Below are 19,172 nucleotides of genomic sequence, written 5' to 3' on the forward strand. Positions count from 1 at the left end.
GAGAGGCGCGCCGGCCTCACCTTCCGGCGGAGGCGGGAACAAGGAGCGCCTCCTAGGGCCCTTCTAGGAGCACAGCGGGCAGTCTCTATGGTGCAGGGTCCTCCGAGCAGAGTCACGTGGCTGGAGAAATCCCCGCGGAGGCAGGGGAGGAGAAATGGGCGGGAGGCGGCTGGGATAGCTCGGGACGCCGCGACGACGGGGTTGTCATGGAGCCGCGGGGCCGGGCTCGCGCATGCGCCACCAGACCCGCCAGTCTGGTCGTGGAGCGGCGACCCCGGCCCTAGGTGAGGAAGGGACGGCTGGGCGCGGGGCAGGGTTTGGGTGAGGAGCTGGGGAAGGAGGTGGGAGTAGGGGAGAGAAGAGGGGGAGCGAGGTGGGCCAGAGAGAGACCAGGGACTCTCGGGGGACAGAAGGCCAAACGGTTCGAGCGGGAGGTGGTGCGTCCCTCCCGCATTGAGTCGGTGGGTTTGGCTAGGAGGGGCGGGACTGCGTGGGAGAGGGCATCGCGGGTGGGGAGGGGGCTGGGGCCGGCCTGGGGGGCTTGTGCGAGGAGTCGGTGGGGGAAGACCGTTGGGGCGGTGGGCCCTGCTCCCCTGCTGGGCTTCCGGGCGCCGGGAGAGCCTGGAGGCCTGCCGGGCTGTGAGCAGGGTGCAGGGTATGAGCAGGTGAGTGGGCGCGGGAGCTGGTAACCCGGTGAGGGTCCTGGGCCTCCAGTTTCGGGGTGGAGGTAGTGCCCCGTTCTGGGCCCGGGGCACAGGTGTGCTGTCTTTTCTGGAGACCTGCCGTCACTCCCTTTGCTGGTTATTTCTCTTGGGTGGCCAACTTGCCAGGCGTGGTGCCAGGGAGAGGAGAGATGGGGGAGCACGTGGGTAGTGCCAAGTGAGGAATTAATGGTTAGTGGGTGGGTTGGGGGGAACTCTAATTGCAGACCCAGGGCACAGGCCCCAGCCAGTGATTGCCCAAGTCCTGGCAGTAGGCATTGCCTGGGCGTTTGCCTGGGAGGCTGGTGGTATGCCAGTCACAGCACAGTCCTAGGGTCTGCCCAGTTCTGCCCTGCTGAGCTGGCAGGCTGGTGGATGCCTGGAGGGTGCTCCTGCTGTCTGGCACAGATGCAGCGTGGGCTGGTGCGAATGGGGGGGGTGGGCACTGTTACTGTGGGCCCTCTCAAAGCTGGGATTTGAGAAAGTTCTCTGATATTATTTCCTCCTTGAAAGAGGAGAATGGAGTGAGCCATACCTGGTTCCAAATAGAGGACATTGTATGGAATCAGGGTTCAGGATTTTTGACCTGAATTTGCAGCCAAGTTGGGAAATGAAAATGGATGTGAAGGGGAAGATGAATATTAGAGATTTCAGTAGATGGGTTTTTTTTGTTGTTGTTCTCTGTTAAATTGTGCACACATTCCCCCAGAATGGTATCTCTGAATGTGCAGACCAAGAGACAGTGACTTCAGAGAAACCTAGTAATGTATTTATAATTCTCACTGGGATTACTCGTGGTTTTCTGGGTGGTGAGGTCTTAATTTTCTGTGGCCTTATCGCTTTATTGTGTTTAAGCCTCTGCTCGTGCTTTCGCCTCACACCTCCGTCTGCGCACGCAGGTTATACACGTGACACATTTTAAAAGGAACTTGAGCTCTCAGGAAAGTTGCCAAGTATCTATAAAAGGAGAAGTCTGAGAGCAGCATTTCAGATCCTTTTCTTGTAAACCTTGGGTCTCCTTTTTATCACAAGCCTAAATCTCCATAGAGACTGTCTGTGCATTAGACCAGTCTTTGATTTGGTTGGTGGATTTCTCCCTGAGGTTTCATCTTAGAGTAAGGGGTAGGTGAGAGGTCTGTTTCCTGCGGGAGACCAGACCTGGCAGTTAGATCTTGAGGTGACCATCGTGTTAGGAAATGCGGCATCTTGACCTTCAAGCTGTTCATGTATTTCGGTGACAACTAAGCTGCTAGGGCTGTCAGCAAGACTCAGCAGGACAGAAGATTTGTTGGAATTTATTATTCTGTTGAGTACCTCACACATTAATTCTTGGGGGCTGAGGCTGCAGAGATGAAAAAACAACTCTTGAGGTTGAGGAGACAAACAAATAATTAGAATGTAAGAAGTGCATGATGTAAGAAGTGCAAAAATAAAAGAGCCAAATGCTGTGGAGCACTTGTTAGAATTTCATCTGATACCTATTTATAGAAACCTCTATGCTTATTGATTCACTTTCCATTATGAGTTTTAGTGTGTACTGGTCTCTCTGGGAACCTTTTGGACAACGTGCTATGTATGTACTTATAAGAGGCCCGATTAGGGTCAAGTCTGACACTTGGGAGCTTAAGTTGGAGGCCTTCTAATGCAGAGTCAGGCGCGTGGGGGTCTGAGATGTTTGTAAAGCAATATTAGTGGTTTCCAGTCTGTGCCAGGCAGCTGAGATGGCTCAGCGGGTAGGAGCTTGGTAACCCAGTTTTCAACCCCTAGTCAGCTTATGAGCATCTACCTTTATTGTAAGATAATACCAAAGAGGAGGAAGAATCTTCTTGAGGTTTTCAGACTGCCATTTGCACGGCCCTGGGTTTGAGAGCTCTGGTAGTAAATGCCATCACTGTCTGCTTCTCTCTTGTTGAGGGCCTCGTATGGAGCTGTGTATGAGTGGGTCTCTTGTTCACAGCCTCATTGATGTCCTCAGTGCCACTCCCTGGAGGGACTTGCTTCTCTCAGAGAAGAGAGGTCAAGGTGGCATGTAGCCCTTCATTCTCCGTCCCACTGGAACCTCTCTGGGACACTAAGGCCTCCTGCTGCTTAAAGAGAACTTTACTTAGGACAGAGGCATTCATGTTTTTAGTCACTTTCATATGCAAAGTAGTCAATTTACTATCCTAAAGTAGATTATATGTTCTTTATTTCCCACTGCCACCAATTCCCAGGATCTAAAATTTTTGCATCTGTACTCCTATTAACCTGTTTGTCAACGTTTCAGTGTTTTGATTCCACAATCAATATTGTCCTGCAAATTCCCTATGAGCCAGAATACATTGCTGTGTATCTTTAGCTCTGTTGACTACAGTTTAAAAACAGTAACAAGATCTTTTTTGTTGTCACAAGGGTTGTAGAAGACTAGATTGGGATGCTTTATCTAAAATACCTGTAGGGGCCGGCACCGCAGCTGAGTGGATAAGTTCACGCGCTCCGCTTCTGTGGCCCAGGGTTTCACCGGTTCAGATCCTGGGCGTGGACATGGCACCGCTCATCAGGCCACGCTGAGGTGGTGCCCCACATAGCACAACCAGAAGGACCCACAACTGAAAATAGACAGCTATGTACTGGGGGGCTTTGGGGAGAAAAAGGAAAAAAAATAACCTGTAAAATAATCCATGTTTAGTAAGATACTAGGAAACTTTGTCAAGTTCTTAGTTAGTTGCAACATGAGCTGCCTCCATCATCTGAATCAACAGCAGAGACAGACTCGAATAAGTCTGCCTGCCCATCCGCAAGCTACGTCTGCTTCCCTTTTGAAGAAGCCTCCTGTTCACCTTCAGACAGTATTATTTCAGGAAAATGAAACTGTGCTCATTTGTTGTTTCATACAAAAGGCTTCTGATTTAATTAGAGATACAGTTTTACATTTTAGTCTACTTTTTCAACTGGATTGTCTGTGCTGTCACACTTCATAGCCATCCAACAGAGAGACATTCCTTTTGCACAGTGCTGTGCGAGATGTGACAGTGCCATTGTGGATCTTTTATGCACACAGTACTAAACGTGACCTGTCAAAGAGTGCATGGTTATACATGGATTGAATGGGGATGCCAGTCCCCTTAAATGAGTTAGATATGGCATAAAATAATTTTTCCTTGGAACTATGCTTAAAATTAAAATCAGCATGTGTCCTCTTTAGTCCCCTTCTACTGAATGCAAAACTCTGAGCGAGAGGGTCACTCAAGGATGCTCATAAGCATCCCTGTCTTCTGTTTATTTTGAATCCCTCCCCTGCTTCTGGAGTGGTTGATGTTCTTCACTAGATCCTGTCTTAGCGGGGATGTTCAGACGTGGCGTTTCGGGGTATTCCAGGTGCAGTGCTGTTTGGCAGGGGCTCGTGTCTCCACTCAGAAGGACAAATGGATGGAGTCACGCATGTCTTCAGACATTACCAGGCATTGCGTACACCTGCTGTCTCAGTCCATTCAGTCTGCTATAACAAAATGCCACAGACTGGGTAGCTTATAAACCACAGAAATTTATTTCTCACAGTTCTAGAGGGTGGTAGTCCAAGTTCAGGGTGCTGGCGCAGTCCAGTGAGGGTCCTCTTCCGGGTCACAGACTTCTCACTGTCCTCTCCTGGTCGACCGGGCTACAGCTCTCTCTGGAGCTCCCTTTATAAGGCACTAATCCCGTTTGTGAGGGTCCACTCTCACGACCTGAGCCCCTCCACAAGGCCCCAAATACCATCTTCTTTGGGGGTTAGGTTTCAACATATGAATTTGCAGGAACACAAACATTCAGCCCGTAGCACCCACCCAATTTTGTTAATGTCATTTTCTCTCTTGGCCGCCTCCTCTCTTGATCCCTGCAGTATGCTGTGTTCTTAGCATGCCAGCCTTATAGCTGCCGTTCCTTGGTGACCCACATGGCCTTGTTAAAACATCTGGAAGGATCTCAGCCCCTGCCAGCCCTTTGAAGGGCTCATTTTTCTCATTCTTTGCACTGTTAGCCTAGTTCTGGATCTGCCATGGACAAGCTGTATGTCACTAAGGCAAATCTAGTCTTCTCTCCTGGGCTTCCGACTCGTACCTGTGACAGCCCGCCCAGCAGCTCCCTTGGACGACCCACTCGCTTCTTTCTACGTGGCCCAAACTGAACCAGCCTAACCACCCTACCCAATCCCTTCTGTGCTCTTCTTGGGCTCCCTATCTTAGAAGATGGTACCGCCATCTACCCCCCGACATACGCTCACCAAGCCCCAGCAAGTCAGCCTCCTAATATGTCTCCACTGGCACCACCTCCGTTCGCCTGGACCACTGTGGTAGCACCCCGATAATCTCATTGCCGCTCTGGCCTCTCTCCACTTCAGTCTCAGTCCAGCATCCAAAATGCTTTTAAAATGCAAATTGATCATGTCAATCTTCTGGTTAAAATTTTTCCATGGTTTCCCAGTGCTCTTCGTACCCAGGTCTTTACGACACGGGTTACAATGCACTGCCTGTCCATCACCCACTGACCCCTCCAGTATCAGAGCATGACCTTCTCCACCCCCTGCGCTGTGCTCTGGCCTCCCTGGCCTTTCAGCTCTCAGAAGGTGTCAGGCTCCTTGCCCCCTTAGGGCCTCCACACTTGCCCCGTCCCCTTCCCTGGCTAACTCTCATCCTGCGGATCCCAGCTACAGGTCACTGCCTCAGGACAGCCTGCCCTTCCCTGTGCCCCCAGACTGTTAGCCCCTCCGCTTCAGAGCTCTTATCAAAATAGCAGTTAACTAATTGTATGGTTACTTCGTTCGTGTCTGTCTCTCTCTAGACCAAAGCTCCAGGAAGGTAGTGACCGTGTCTGTTCTGTTCACTCTGTCCCCAGTCCTAGCACAATGCCTGATTCAGAGCAGGCTCTTGAGAAATAGTTTTAAATGACTGAGTGTAACTTCTCTGAGCTCAGCTTCTTCCTCTGTAAAATGGGATGGCAGCTGAGGAGGCCCTCGTGAGGCTCAGGTGAGATAACGTGAATAGCAGCAATGTTACGGGCTTTTATGCAATCACAGCTTGTTATTTGTGATCTTACTTGTGCAAAAAAGTGCTTTTTAGGGCAAAATGTAGCATGCGTATACAAGGAGTTGTTTTTACTGTGTTCAGTACCTCATCCAAAGAAGGAAAAGGTTAATTTGAGAAAGTGCACTGTGGGAGGCAGCCTAAGTCAGGGCCCGCACTTGCAGCCTGGGAAAGCTGGCCTGTCCAGGTGGGCACGACCTCTCCTCCTTGGGGAGCAGGGGCTTAGTTACCCATTCCGAGAAGCCTGATCAGACGTGCCTTTGTTAGCAATTTACAAAGCTTCCACTGCATGTGGACGTGTGCCTTGAATCTAGAATGGAATCAGAGGGCAGCGAGAGGACAGTGACCTCCTCTGGGCAGAAACTCTTCTACTGTTGGTAAACTTTGAAGCCTCAGAAACTACAGAGGAAGTGGGCGAGGCCATGTCCTTTGCCCTGACTTCACTCACCATGTGGCTCACCTGCGCCAGCCCTCTGGGCAGTGGCTTCTTATGTAATTGTTGTTTTTCACAGGGCGATCCAGATGAAAAGAGTACTGATGAGTCCACTTCCGGCCTAGTAAAACATGGAGAGGAAAAACCCATCCAGAGAAGGCCCCAGAAGACTCTCGGCCAAGCTCGGCAAAGGCGCCGAGATGAAGAAAGTGGCCCGTCAACACGGTGTGGCAGCTGCTGAGTCAGATAAGGACTCTGGATTTTCAGGTTAAAAATGCTTTAGTCTTTCTACATTATAATGAGCGGTTTGCCTGAAAAACGTCCTTCCTAAACCCCATTTGTGTGATAAGGATGGAAAGCTTTCACGTGCAGGATAAATAACTATCTGCTCTCTTAAAATAGTAATCCTGATGCCATATGGCAGGCTACCCATCAGAGTCACCTGGGCTCAGTTCCTTCCGAGGGAATGATCTTTCATCTTACATTTCCAGCTGTTACAAGTGGTTACTAGAAAAAGAGATTTAAATACTCATAATTCTCTTGTCTTAGCACCTTTTTCATAAGAATAGTTGCATTGCCGGAAGAAAAATACTATTGCATGTTGTCACCAAGTGACAAATTAGACAAAAGTAGTGTATAATCTAAGATAACTTTTTTGCTGAGAAAGTAATTTTGCTGGGTTTAAACACGTTTCCCCCACACCCATCCCGGCTGGTGTCTGTGCATTTTGCATTTGGACTCTGAGCCCCCCACCCCGTTCCAAACCTGCGAATCTCTGAGAGACAAGAAAGTAGCACAGTTTTCCTCAGTAGTTTGTCCTGAACCCTCCTGAAAGCTCTAGCTGCATGCCCAGTGAATCTTGACTTTTGTGCTGAGGCTCTCTTTAATTTCCAGATTTGAGGGTCATGGTTTGAATATGGCTCTAGTGTCAACGTCTTTGGTCCAGGGGATACAGAGGGCTGATGCCAGGGGACTCTGGCTGGGTCAGCATCCTGAGAGTAGAGCCCTCTCCTAGAGGAAATTTATACAGTCTCGCCTCCCAGAGACTAATCAGTCCGTCTTGTTGATTTGTTAATTTGTAGTGAGAAATGCAGCTGTTAGGAAGACTAGAGAGCTGTCATCCTTAGATTGGTGTATTTTCTCCCTGTAGGCATGCTGCGTGAGAAGCCGAATTATAAATAGACTGTTGCTGAGAGAGGAACAGCACAGACCCACCAAGGGATTAGAATAAGGACAGTCCAGGGAAGGGCTGGCCAACTGGTAGCCCTTTGGGTTTTCCTCTCTGTTTCTTGGCAGTTTCCCAAGCTTGTCTCATCATAAGGCTCCTCTGAGGCATCTGTGAAACACACTGGTCGAGACCCTTCTCCTGGAGACGGATGGCAAGGGTCTGCAACGTGGGTTCTATTTTCTCTACAAGTGCCTCTGGTGACCTGTGTGATTAGACAGGTTTCAGAAGTGTTGCAGGCCTAGTGCTCTTTGTTTTCTTTTAACGTCGTGTTTGTTTTTCATCTGTTTTTTGTATCATGAAGATAATACATGCTCATTATAGAAGCCTAGAAGTTTAGGAACCTGCAAAATAAACATTATCCATAATCCTAGCACCTATTATTCCTGGTGCTGTTGACATTTTGGCACTTCTCCGTCTGGCAACTTCAACTTTGTCAGGCCAGTTGTCTTGTAGAATGTCCTGAAGTCTGGATAGCTCTTCTAGTGGTCTCTTTATTCTCTAAGTAGAAGTGCCTTAAAAAGTATTGTGCTGTTCAAACATACGGTGGTATTAAAAATGATCAAACTCAGGGCTGGCCGCATGGCCTAGTGGTTAAGTTTGGCGCACTCTGCTTCAGTGGCCCGGGTTCAGTTCCTGGGCCCAGACCTACACCACTCATCGGCAGCCGTGCTTAGGTGCGACCCACATACAGAATAGAGGAAGATTGGCAATCGATGTTAGCTCAGGGTGAATCTTCCTCAGCAAAACAAAAACAAAAACCCACAAAACTCATTATGCCCCAGAAAGTGGCCCCAGTGAATGTGTCCAGGCACTCCCGCTCCAGGTGCCAGTGATTTCATCACCGCCTGAGTTATCATTCCAGCTACCTTGGAATATGATGCCATTTGCAAAACCAAGATAGTTTTTTCCATTTTAATTATTTTCCTAACTTTATATTTTGAAAAATTTCAAATCTATACCAAAGTGAGTGAATACCGCGGATATCTTTCTTTCAGATCCACTGAGTGATACTATTTTGCTATATTTGCTTTATCTCTCTCAACACACACACATTTTATATATGTATATATTTATATGTGCTGAACTGTTTGAAAATAAGTTGCAAACGCTTGACATTTTATCCCTAAGTTCTTTTGTGTGAATCTCCTAAAATACCATTTTTTTTACATAAGTGCATTATCAGTATACCCAAGAAATTTAATGTCAATATAGTTATTAATTAGCTACAGTCCACATTCCCATTTTTCCCCTTGTTCCAGTAGCATCATTTATAGCTGTCTGTCTTTTTGTCTGTCTCTCTGGGATCCGGGATCCAGTTGAGGCTTGTGCATTTCGTTTAGTTGTCCTGTCTTTTCAGTCTTATTTAGTCTAGAACAGCTCCCTCATTGTCCCTTCTCTTCCTTTTTTTCGTTCTTTTTTAATGATATTGACATCTTCGAATGAATTAGGCCTGTTCTTTTGTAGAATGTCTACAGTCTGGATTTTTCTGGCAGTTTTCCCTTATTAGAATCAGGATAAACAGGGGCCTCGTCTGGTGGCACAGCAGTTAAGTTCTTGTGCTCTGCTTCCACAGCCCGAGGTTCCCTGGTTCGGATCCCAGGCGTGGACTGATGCACTGCTTTTTGGGGTTTTTGGGGGTTTTTTTTTTTTTTTTTGAGGAAGATTAGCCCTCAGCTAACTACTGCCAGTCCTCCTCTTTTTGCTGAGGAAGACTGGCCCTGAGCTAACATCCGTGCCCATCTTCCTCTACTTTATATGTGGGACACCTACCACAGCATGGCTGCCAAGTGGTGCCATGTCTGCACCCGGGATCCGAACCAGCGAACCCCGGATCGAGCCATGCTGTGGCAGGTGTCCCACATGTAAAGTAGAGGAAGATGGACACGGGTGTTAGCTCAGGGTAGTCTTCCTCAGCAAAAAGAGGAGGATCGGCGACAGATGTTAGCTCAAGGCTAATCTTCCTCAGGGGGGAAAAACGCTCAGGATAAACTATTTTTTTGAGAGACTGGCCCTGAGCTAACATCTGTGCCCATCTTCCTCTACTTTATAGGTGGCACGCCTGCCACAGCATGGCTTGATAAGTGGTGCGTAAGTCCACACCCAGGATCCGAACCAGCAAACCGCTAGCCACTAAAGCAGAGTGTGTGAACTTAACTGCTATGCCACCAGGCCAGCCCCGGGATAAACATTTTTTACCAGAATACTACGTTTTTTATGCTGTGTCTTTCCCATTGCAACACATAAGCAGACTTCTAAGTTTGTCTTATTCTTGGCGATGCTCTGGTTGATCTTGCTTAAGGTAGTGTGTAAGCGAATACCAGATTTCTTTATTGTAAAAGTACCCTTTTCTCTTCGTAGTTAAGTAATTTACGGTTTGATACTTGGAGATTGTGTGACTATCATGTCCGCAGCAAACTCTTGACCAGTGGGTTTAGCTTCCATTGGTGATCGTTGCCTGAATCAGTTACCTTGTTTCTGGTCTACAGGTGATAATCTCTTCTGTCGTTCCTCGTACGTTTCGTTAGCGGACATTCGTTTGTACAGAAGCGCTTTCCCTGCTCTGCCCTCTTCTTTGAGTATCTCTGTGGATTCGTTGGAGTTCTTTTGTAATTCAGTTTGATGCTCAGATTGTCCCACATCTGCCCACTGGGAGTCACTTCTCGATAGCTCCTGTGTCTTTTTGAGGTGTCGCCATTTGTGCTTGAGCATTCCCACGCTTTCTGAGACAATAAGATGTCCAGCTCATCTCATACTTCCCTGCCAAAGACTTGGAATCAGCTGTTTCTCCAAGGAGCCCTGGTTTCCTTTTTGTGCAGAATGGCATTTAGAAAGCCAGATCCAGCACTAGGCCTGCACTGCTCCTGAGGTCCTTTGTTTTGGTCCTAATGGTTCGTGACTTGAGGTGCACATTTGAGTTAGTACTTGTGGTGCTGTGTGAAACCCACCTGCCTGGGCACCAGATACATCAATTCAGTAGATGGAGGGGAGGACCCCAAAATCTGTAAAAAGCCTCACTGGAGATTCTGATTAAATACAAGCATTGAGGGGCCGGCCCGGTGGCGCAGCGGTTAAGTTAGCACGTTCCACGTTGGTGGCCCGGGATTCGCCGGTTCGGATCCCGGGTGCGGACATGGCACCGCTTGGCAAGCCATGCTGTGGTAGGTGTCCCACATATAAAGTAGAGGAAGATGGGCACAGATGTTAGCTCAGGGCCAGTCTTCCTCCTCAAAAAGAGGAGGATTAGCAGCAAATGATAGCTCAGGGCTAATCTTCCTCAAAAAAAAAAAAATACAAGCGTTGACAGTGGCACTCACTTAAGTTGTAGTCACGCTCCAGTCCTGCCTCGTCCAGGCTCCTTTGAGGTTCCTGATGAGCATTTAGGGGGTCACCAGACCCCTCACTGGCGGTTCCCGCAGTCTCTCGGTTGACTCCAGTAGGTGGCTAATTAAGTCCTTTCTCTTGGATCTCACGTAGGAAAGCTTATTTTCTTTGCCTTGGAGACTTGCCTCTGTCTGTCGCCCATTGTGCAGGATCCCCAGCAGGCACACTCCACATGCATTTAGGACACCAACAAAGGAGGTGCTGAACTGGGCGGAGGGGCTAACAAAGAAAGACATTTTTAACTTCAGCCTTGATGAATTTTTCCAGAATTTTACAATTAGAAAACTTAAGAAGAAGCTATTCTAATTTTAGCATGGATGTACAATTTGAGGTTTAGAGGTTGGTTTTGTTCTTCTTGTTATAATTACATCTTGTGGTGCCCAGAGCCTCTGAAGGTCTTAACCCTGCGCCAGTTTGCACACACTCCCCTCCCCTTTCAACAGCAGATTCTTGAAGGAAATGAGCTGTGTTTGAAGGCTTCAACCCCTGTCTCCTGTAGCTGGTGATGATTGCTGTCACTGAGCCCTAATTGATGCAGGCTTTTGTCTGTGAGAGTGTTAGGAAGTCTGCTGTCCTAGGGCAGTAATTCAGTCTTTTGAGGTGGGAGGGATAATTTTGGATCCTATTGAGAATCCAGTGAAAGCTAAAGACCCTCTCCTCAGAAAAATTCACAAAGACACAGATCACAAATGTTCCGTTCAATTTCGAGGGGTCCATGGCTTCCTAGGAGGCCCCGTTAAGAGCCCCTAGCCTGGAGCCTGAGTGAACTAACCATTCTTCTGCCCACCAGATGGGAGCTCAGAATGTCTGAGCTCGGCAGAGCAGATGGAGTCGGAGGACATGCTGAGCGCCTTAGGCTGGAAGCGAGAAGACAGGCCAAGGCAGAGCTCCAAGACGGCCAGCAGTGCCTTCCCGGCACTGTCCCCCATGGTCGTCATGAAGAACGTGCTGGTCAAACAGGTGAGCAGGCCCGATAGCTTCTAACGTCTGCGCGAGTGAGAGTTTCTGAGTTGCTGTGTGCAGAGCCCCCCCCCCCGCCACCAAGGGGAGAGTCTCGCAGCAGCCCACGAGCAGCACAGCGAGGCGCACCTCTCTCCTGGGAGGGGGCTTTCCCTTCGACTGCCGACAGTGCTTGAAAAAGGAATACAAGAATCATGACATGTGTTCTTGTTTTCCAGACAGTAAGACTGTTTTATTTCTGTACTCCTAGTCTGTCCAAAGGGACTCCAGAACACTTTAGTGATGTGTAAAGGAACCAAGCAGAGATGTCATAACTTCCGTGGTGCCTTCTAATACATGGCAGAATTTAGAGTGGAAACAAAAGCTCTCTTTCAATTTGACTTGCCCTGGGGATTTAGATATGTGGGATGCATTTATTTGTTTGAGGATTAGAGGCAGTTTCCATGTTTCTCATGTCACATTCTGAGCACTTTCTTAGTCATCAGTCAAAGCTGATGTCATTAGTGAGAAAGCAGCTCTCTGGCTTCAGATGGCTGTCCCGGCAGAGTCCACACAGCATTGCGGTGGAGTTGAAGAATACCCTGTTGTTTAGCTATGAAAGAAGATTTAGGTGAAAATCTAAGCTAAGCCCCATGTTTGAAACCGAGAACTCAGTCATGTGAACTCGGTTAAAGAACCTTTAACTTCTCCCTGCTTTGCTCTGAAATAGACCCATTCTCACCTGGGTCCGCTGAGGAGGCTGCTTGAAGCTAGTGAAGTTTGAAGTCTGGCTTTATGTTGCTGACCTCTCCACCCTGGGTGGAAGAATATGGCTGCGACCTGACAGGGACCCTTAGAGTTTCAGCTATTACCTAGTTATTTCTGAGGAGCACAAACTGATTTTCAACTAGGCAACCTGGGGAGTTTGGGAAAAGAATTGGAAGATTTTTGCCTGGCAAATCACATCTCAGTGGGAAGCACGGCTCTCCCTGTTGAGATGAAGAGAGATAATAAAGACGTGAGATGGAGCCCAAGTCTGGTGGTCCCGGCCCCACCAGAGCTGCTACCCCCTGCTCCCTCGGGCCTCTGTGCTCACTTGCCTTCTTCGTTAGAGGCGAGGCTGGCGGCTCTGGAGGGAGGGCCGAGAACAGGCTGAGGGCTGAGGAGGCTTTTCCAGGAGCTGCGTTCTCAGGACAGAGACAGCTGGGAAGGCTGCTGGGCTGATGAGGAGACAGGAGGCTTGGGGGTGGGCTGACCTCGTGGAGTAGTCCAGGAGTTTAGTTTTGTTTTTTCACACATGCTAGAATCCAGCACACTTTAGAATTAAAATAACAATGTACTTAAAAAAAATCTCTGCATCTCATGTAAGACCTTGCTTCTTGCTGCTTAGTTTTAGGTATGTTTCTTTTGAGGTCTGGTTCCAGTTCTGCCCCGGACTGGATGTTGCACACAGTACCCACCGTGGACTTCAGTTTCCTCATCTTTACCATGAAGGCTTTATGTGAAATGACTCCGAGATCCTATCCAGGTCTAAAATCTTGTCCCGTATGCCCCTAGATGATTTCAGCATGAATAATACATTGTAAAATCTCGTACTAGAACAAGTAAGCTAAGCAGCTCTTAGGGCAGTGGGCAGAGCAGTGGCGTTAGGAAGAACAGTCCAGTGAGAGCATCTTGGGAAAGCAGTGACTGGATATTTTCTGGATCCGTTTGCCTCATAGGCCCACCCTTAGGGTGTGAGTGACCAGGGGGCAGCCTGAAGTTTTGCTTCTGCCTGAGCAGGACTAGGTGATCTCTGCTTAGAAGGAACCCTGATTTTGGATCTCCTCTGACAGGGAAGTGCAGTTGCTAGGCCTGGCATTGTTTGCTTACGAACATCCCAGAGTATATTTAAACATCAAGAGGACTCCAGAACGGACTCCCCAGGCCATCCCAGCCTTCGCACAGGAGATGATTTACCGTTGGCCTAAAGTTCCTAGCCAGGCGTCCAGGAAGCTGAAATGTGTGCAAAACGGTGTGCACGTGTGGAAGATAGTCCATAGCCTTCTTCAGCTAAATCGAAGGACCCCACCAAGGAGCAGAAGCTCTGCCAGGCTCTCTCTGCCAGCCTCATCTACACTCATATCTTTGGGACCGAGTTGGAACTGGACTGGCTGTTAAATATTGGAGACAAGTAGCCATGCCCTTCTCTATCAGACTTCCATCTGAATCGATGCTTTAATTAGAAATGAAAATGTCTAACTGAGGAGTAATAAAACAAAGGCAGAACAGCAGAATGTTTACGATGGGTTTTAGAGTCAGACATAGGATGGAATCCTAGCTCCATCACTTAGTAGCTTGGTGTCTTAAAGCAAGTTATTTCAGCTTTCCAAGCCTTAGTTTCCTATTTGTGAAGGGAAATGACAACTACCTCATGAGGGCGTATGGAGATTTAATGAGACAGCCCACATAGAACGTCACACACTGCCAGCCCGTAGGAGCAGCAATACACGGCGGCTGTGGTTCTCTTGAATGGGTTTATGGTTGCTGGGTGTCCCTGCCTTGAAATGGGGTCCATGGATTCCTGACATGATGTAACTTTAATCAGAAGTTGTTTTCAGGTACAAGAGGTTCCAGATGTAAGTAAATGGAGATAGACTTTGGGGTGAAGTCACATTTATAGGCTTGAGATTAGCACATTTTCACATGTGCCAGGAAATCCTACTATCTCTATTTTATGGCCTCAGTTGTGACCTTAACTATGTCAGTACTTCACCTACCTACAATTTCTTTTTCTGAATGATAGCACTTGAATAAAAATAGATGTTTCTCCCAGTTTTCCCTTAGCAAAAGTAAAAAAAAAAAATTATGCCGTCAGACCCAAATGGATCTTCAAGCCACATCTCCAGTCCTGTTCTTGAGAAGGGCTGCCCTCTAGGTGAGGGAAGCGCTGTGCTTGAAATGGTTGTGAATGTCCGAGTGTCTGCTTTGTTCCTTTAACGGAAGTCCGCGCGTCTGTCTTTCAGCAGGTAACACGTCATCTGCTCTTCTCCCTTTGTTTTCAGGGCAGCAGCTCGTCCCAGCCCCAGTCGTGGACGGTCCAGCCCTCCTTTGAAGTGATCTCGGCACAGCCACAGCTCTTATTCCTGCACCCGCCCGTGCCGCCTCCTGTTAGCCCATGTCACGCTGGCGAGAGAAAGTCAGACTCCAGGAACTACTTGCCCATTCTCAATTCCTATACCAAAATAGCCCCACACCCAGGCAAAAGGTGCTTCAGCCCCGAAGAGAGAGGAGAGAGTGGCACGCAGAAGAAGATCTGCACTGAGAGACTCGGGCCGAGCCTGTCTTCCAGTGAGCCGACCAAGCCTGGTGCTGTGCCGTCCAGGCCCCCAGCTCCCGTGCCCCCCACTGCCAAGCTTGCCGAGGACTCAGCCCTGCAGGGGGTGCCCTCACAGGTGGCAGGTGGAAGTCCTCAGACTCTTCAGCCAGTGTCCAGCAGCCACGTGGCTAAAGCTCCCAGTCTGACCTTTGCGTCCCCTGCCAGTCCTGTCTGCGCATCAGACAGCACCCTGCATGGGTTAGAGAGCAGCTCCCCGCTCTCGCCGCTGTCGGCTAATTACAGCTCGCCTCTCTGGGCCGCCGAGCACCTCTGCCGCAGCCCGGATGTCTTCTCAGAGCAGCGGCAGAGCAAACACCGGCGCTTTCAGAACACCCTGGTGGTCCTGCACAAGTCCGGGTTGCTGGAGATCACTTTGAAAACCAAGGAATTGATTCGTCAGAACCAGGCAACTCAGGTGGAACTAGACCAGCTAAAGGAGCAGACCCAGCTGTTTATAGAGGCCGCCAAGAGCAGGGCTCCTCAGGCCTGGGCCAGGCTGCAGGCGTCTTTAACATCCGGGTCCAGTCATGCTGGCAGTGACCTGGAAGCACTCTCTGATCACCCAGACATATAGCTCAGAAGGCACGTTTTCCTGTGACTTGAGTGGTTCTTTAACTCTTTTGCTGTTATCTTATTCCCATTTCCTGAAACTTATGTAAGAGCTTTCCTTCTAAACTTAAACTATTCAGCAGTTCACGTATGAAGCCACATGCCAGTACCTGGCTGCTGTCTTAACCTGTGGTCTATGCACAGTTTACTATGTCTCTGTTCCACTGAGGACCTCAGATTCGGAGTGTCCTCAAGTTCCTTTTCCCTAGCCTTCAGGCACTTAGATGGTTCACGGGGCAGAGGAGGAGAGATGACTGTGTGGGGCTCTTCCAGCTGTCACCTCCCACCATCCTACCCACTCACTGTGATCAAGGGTGAGTGACACGGATGAATGTACAGACCGGCACCTGTGAAGCCAGGGAGTAGGTGACTGAAGGATCCCTTCATGGCTCTGCCCTTGAACGTCTTAGTCACAGAGGAAAATAAGAGGCAGTGCGTTTGGGTGAAACCTGAAGTGCTTTGGGCACAGGTTGGGCTGGGGGTGCCAGCACTTAATCACTTCAAGCTTTGTTTTCTTAGACGTGGAAGTCAAGGGGAAAGGGCTGTGCCGTCTGACTCGACACCTTAGTCACAGGCCAGGCTTCTCTTCACTTAAACTGCTGGGCAGAATCCTTCAGATGTTTAAGTGTGGAATGGATTCAGTACCATCTGGAATTACAGTTGATGAGTTGCTTTTCTGACTTAGAGTCTGAGAAAGCAGACAGGGCCGGCATCTCTTGTCAGGAGCCGGAAGATTTTGGTAATTTATGCCTTCTTTCCCTTTCTTCTTTTGGGACAATGCAACCTGTTTTATGTATGAAAATCTTAAAGATGGCTTCCTGGTTCCTGAGAGTGTAATGTAAGTTAACCCTCTGCTGCCCCCTTTGTTTTACTTTTGTTTTTATAAAAGGAAAGAAGTGATTATGATGCCTGATAAACTTGGAATTAAAGTCATCCTGAGGTTATGAAATATAAGTCCACAAAAAATTGGAAAGCGTTCTTATCCATTTTCTCTTCACACCCGAAGTTTCCACGTGTCCGTGCGGTGCGTGGTGACGTGGAGCGGCTGTTGTGCAAGTCGCGTTTGTGTCTTGCATTGGATTTTGGCAGCAAAGCCGGAGGGATAGTGTTGGTTCTGTGAAGTTCATCTAGAAATGGAGAATCTGATGAGAATTTCCAGATGGTACACATTCTTCCAGCTTCCTTGTAAAGGTAAACTGCTTAGATTTCTAAGTGGTATTGTTTCACACTTTCTATCCTCTTATTCTAAAATCTCATCCTCTTGAAAATCTTTGTACAAATTACCTTAATAAGAAGTTCTGTATGACCAGCCTCATCTTTTCTACAAGGAAAATCTTCTTGAAATTCTACCAAGGCCAGAAGCTAACGCTCGTATTTACTAGGTAGTTGTAACTCTGATGTAGGCAGGTTGCCTGCACTTTGTTCTCAACTGTGTATGATTTAGATCGGACCGATTTAGAAATAAACAGTTCGAGATGTTAATAAAAATCCCGAGATGCTCCTGGTCGCTGTAGGATAATAGTGATCTGCCATTGGCTTTCTGAAAGAGTCTGAGGGATCGGAGCGCGTATGTCTCTAAGCAGACGCAGCTCCTTGGAACAGTCTGCCCTTGGCCCACTCCCCGTGCCCCCCCGACTCTCTGGGGTACCACAGCATCTCTGCTCTGCGCACCATGCGAGGAAGCTTCCTTTTTGGCAGAATATGTTTGGCAGGAAAGCTCTGGAGACAGGTGCATTCAGAACAGCCTGGGCACCAGTCATGAGCCTTACTGAGTGTCAAAAATCTGCACACACTTGCTGAGAACCAAATTTATTCCATCGGAAAACCCTCTGTGGCGCTCTGTGCCTCTTGGCCGCTTCTTCCTAGATTAAGGTTTGCCGTTTCCCTTCCTGTCACAGTAAAAGATGATGAAAGCCGTCATTGCTCCTCACTGCTGAGGGGCAGGGAGAAGCAGCGCCCCCAGTCCGCCCCCGCCGGCTCTTTGCTGATCTTGCAAGCTGGTGCGGAAGCCCATCTAGGCTGTTAGCATGGGTGTTCTTTCCCTGGAGGAGCTGTTAGCAGATGGAGCCAAGTAGAGAAGCTAGATCTTGGAAGGTGAGATCCACTGAGGCTAGCAGACGTTTGGGGCCAGAAGCCAGATCGGCAAACGGAGGAGCGTCGGGGTTGAGCAGGAAGGTCGGCTGGCTGCACAGGCTGTAAGTAGGACTCGTCTTGGCAGTGCATGCTCTGGTCTGGTGTCGCGCGCTGTGGCGGAGCTGCCGCGTTCTGAGGTGAGAAGGCGTTCTTAACACACACCAACCCTCAGGAGAACTCCTGGCAGATCTTGTTGGCAGTGTTGAAACACATCTAGAAAAAGCTGCGGGTTGAATTGGCTATGAGAATGGAGTTTAATGACGTTTGTAATTTATTACACTCTCATTGCTTTTTATTCATTATAGTATTGTCTGACTTTTTTCTACTATGACTCCTTCAGAAAAGTAACTCTCGTGCACATATTGAAGTGTTTTTCCTGCTATGAATTCTTTAGGATAGAGATTTATTTACCAAATGTGAATTCTTTTGGAGAAGTATGAAGTTTTGTAGAAATTGACTGTGAAATGTCAGAGAAAAATAAAAGTCACTTACTTGAAAACTATTGGGCCTTTTTGCTTTATAACTGCTTAAAAATACTAAGTGAAATCTAGAGTAAATATTTGACTCGATTTAAGTTTCAAACCTGTGTACTCACGTCCTTTGGGAATGTTGGGCTGAGATACTGAACTCATGGAAATGCCTCCTTCAGCCTTTGACCAGTGTCCTGAGAGGAACTGCAGGTGGGCGAGCCGTCCGGGTCCCTGGAGGCTTGGAGGTTCGGACGGGGGAGGTTGGGAGGAGTGAGAGGAGGACACAATCCAATGATTTCTTCCATCGGATCTGACACTTTCACAAGTGGAGTTTGTCTCCTGGGATAAACTAAAGCCACATTAGGTGCAGTTCTGTGTACCACAGGAAGGTCCTTAGCAGGCACATGTCCCTGCCTTCCTCCAGGCTGCTTGGAGTTGACTGCCACCCTGCCAACGCTCTGCTCCTCCTCGTCAATCCTCCCCTAGAGCCGCTGAGCGGGGAGACGCCTGGAGTCCTGCTCCCCGAGCCAGCCAGGACGCCCTCCCGGGACTTTTAAGACACTGCAGAAATAAAAAGCTTACCCTCATTTAAAGGTCTAAAGGGTTGCCGTAGTCGAGTTCTTACAGCATTATTTCTGTGCTACACAATTTTCTAAGTAACTTTTAAAAATATGGCCGTAAGTCCATCAAGATGAAATAAAAATGAGTAAAGGTGGCTAGAGAAGGTCCCTCCTGAAAGAGCGCCATCCTTCCACAAGAGGGACCCCAGAGCAGCGAGGCACACACCTGGCCCCGGCCGGGCTGAGCAGGGCACAGTTGCTTGAGTTTGTAGCCCTGGCCCCTTGGCTCGATTCCCGTACGTGGAAATACTCATCTACCCA

General features: G+C 48.5%; 1 protein-coding gene across 2 annotated transcripts; it reads left to right on the forward strand.

Annotated features, from left to right (window-relative positions):
* Positions 1–33: 33 nt before the first annotated feature.
* Positions 34–18,323, forward strand: CIPC (CLOCK interacting pacemaker). Of its 2 annotated transcripts, none has more exons than XM_044774090.2 (4): positions 34–284; positions 6,253–6,440; positions 11,573–11,742; positions 14,766–18,323. In XM_044774090.2, exons 2-4 carry the CDS (start codon positions 6,305–6,307, stop codon positions 15,651–15,653), a joined length of 1,194 nt encoding a protein of 397 aa, XP_044630025.1. In that variant the 5' UTR covers positions 34–284; positions 6,253–6,304; the 3' UTR covers positions 15,654–18,323. The 2 variants fall into 2 exon arrangements, with proteins under 2 accessions (XP_044630025.1, XP_044630027.1); XM_044774092.2 differs by lacking the exon at positions 34–284 and adding an exon at positions 342–461.
* The last annotated feature ends 849 nt before the right edge of the window (positions 18,324–19,172 follow it).

This window comes from Equus asinus, chromosome 7 (genome assembly GCF_041296235.1).
Source record: "Equus asinus isolate D_3611 breed Donkey chromosome 7, EquAss-T2T_v2, whole genome shotgun sequence".
Lineage (NCBI taxonomy): Eukaryota > Metazoa > Chordata > Mammalia > Perissodactyla > Equidae > Equus > Equus asinus.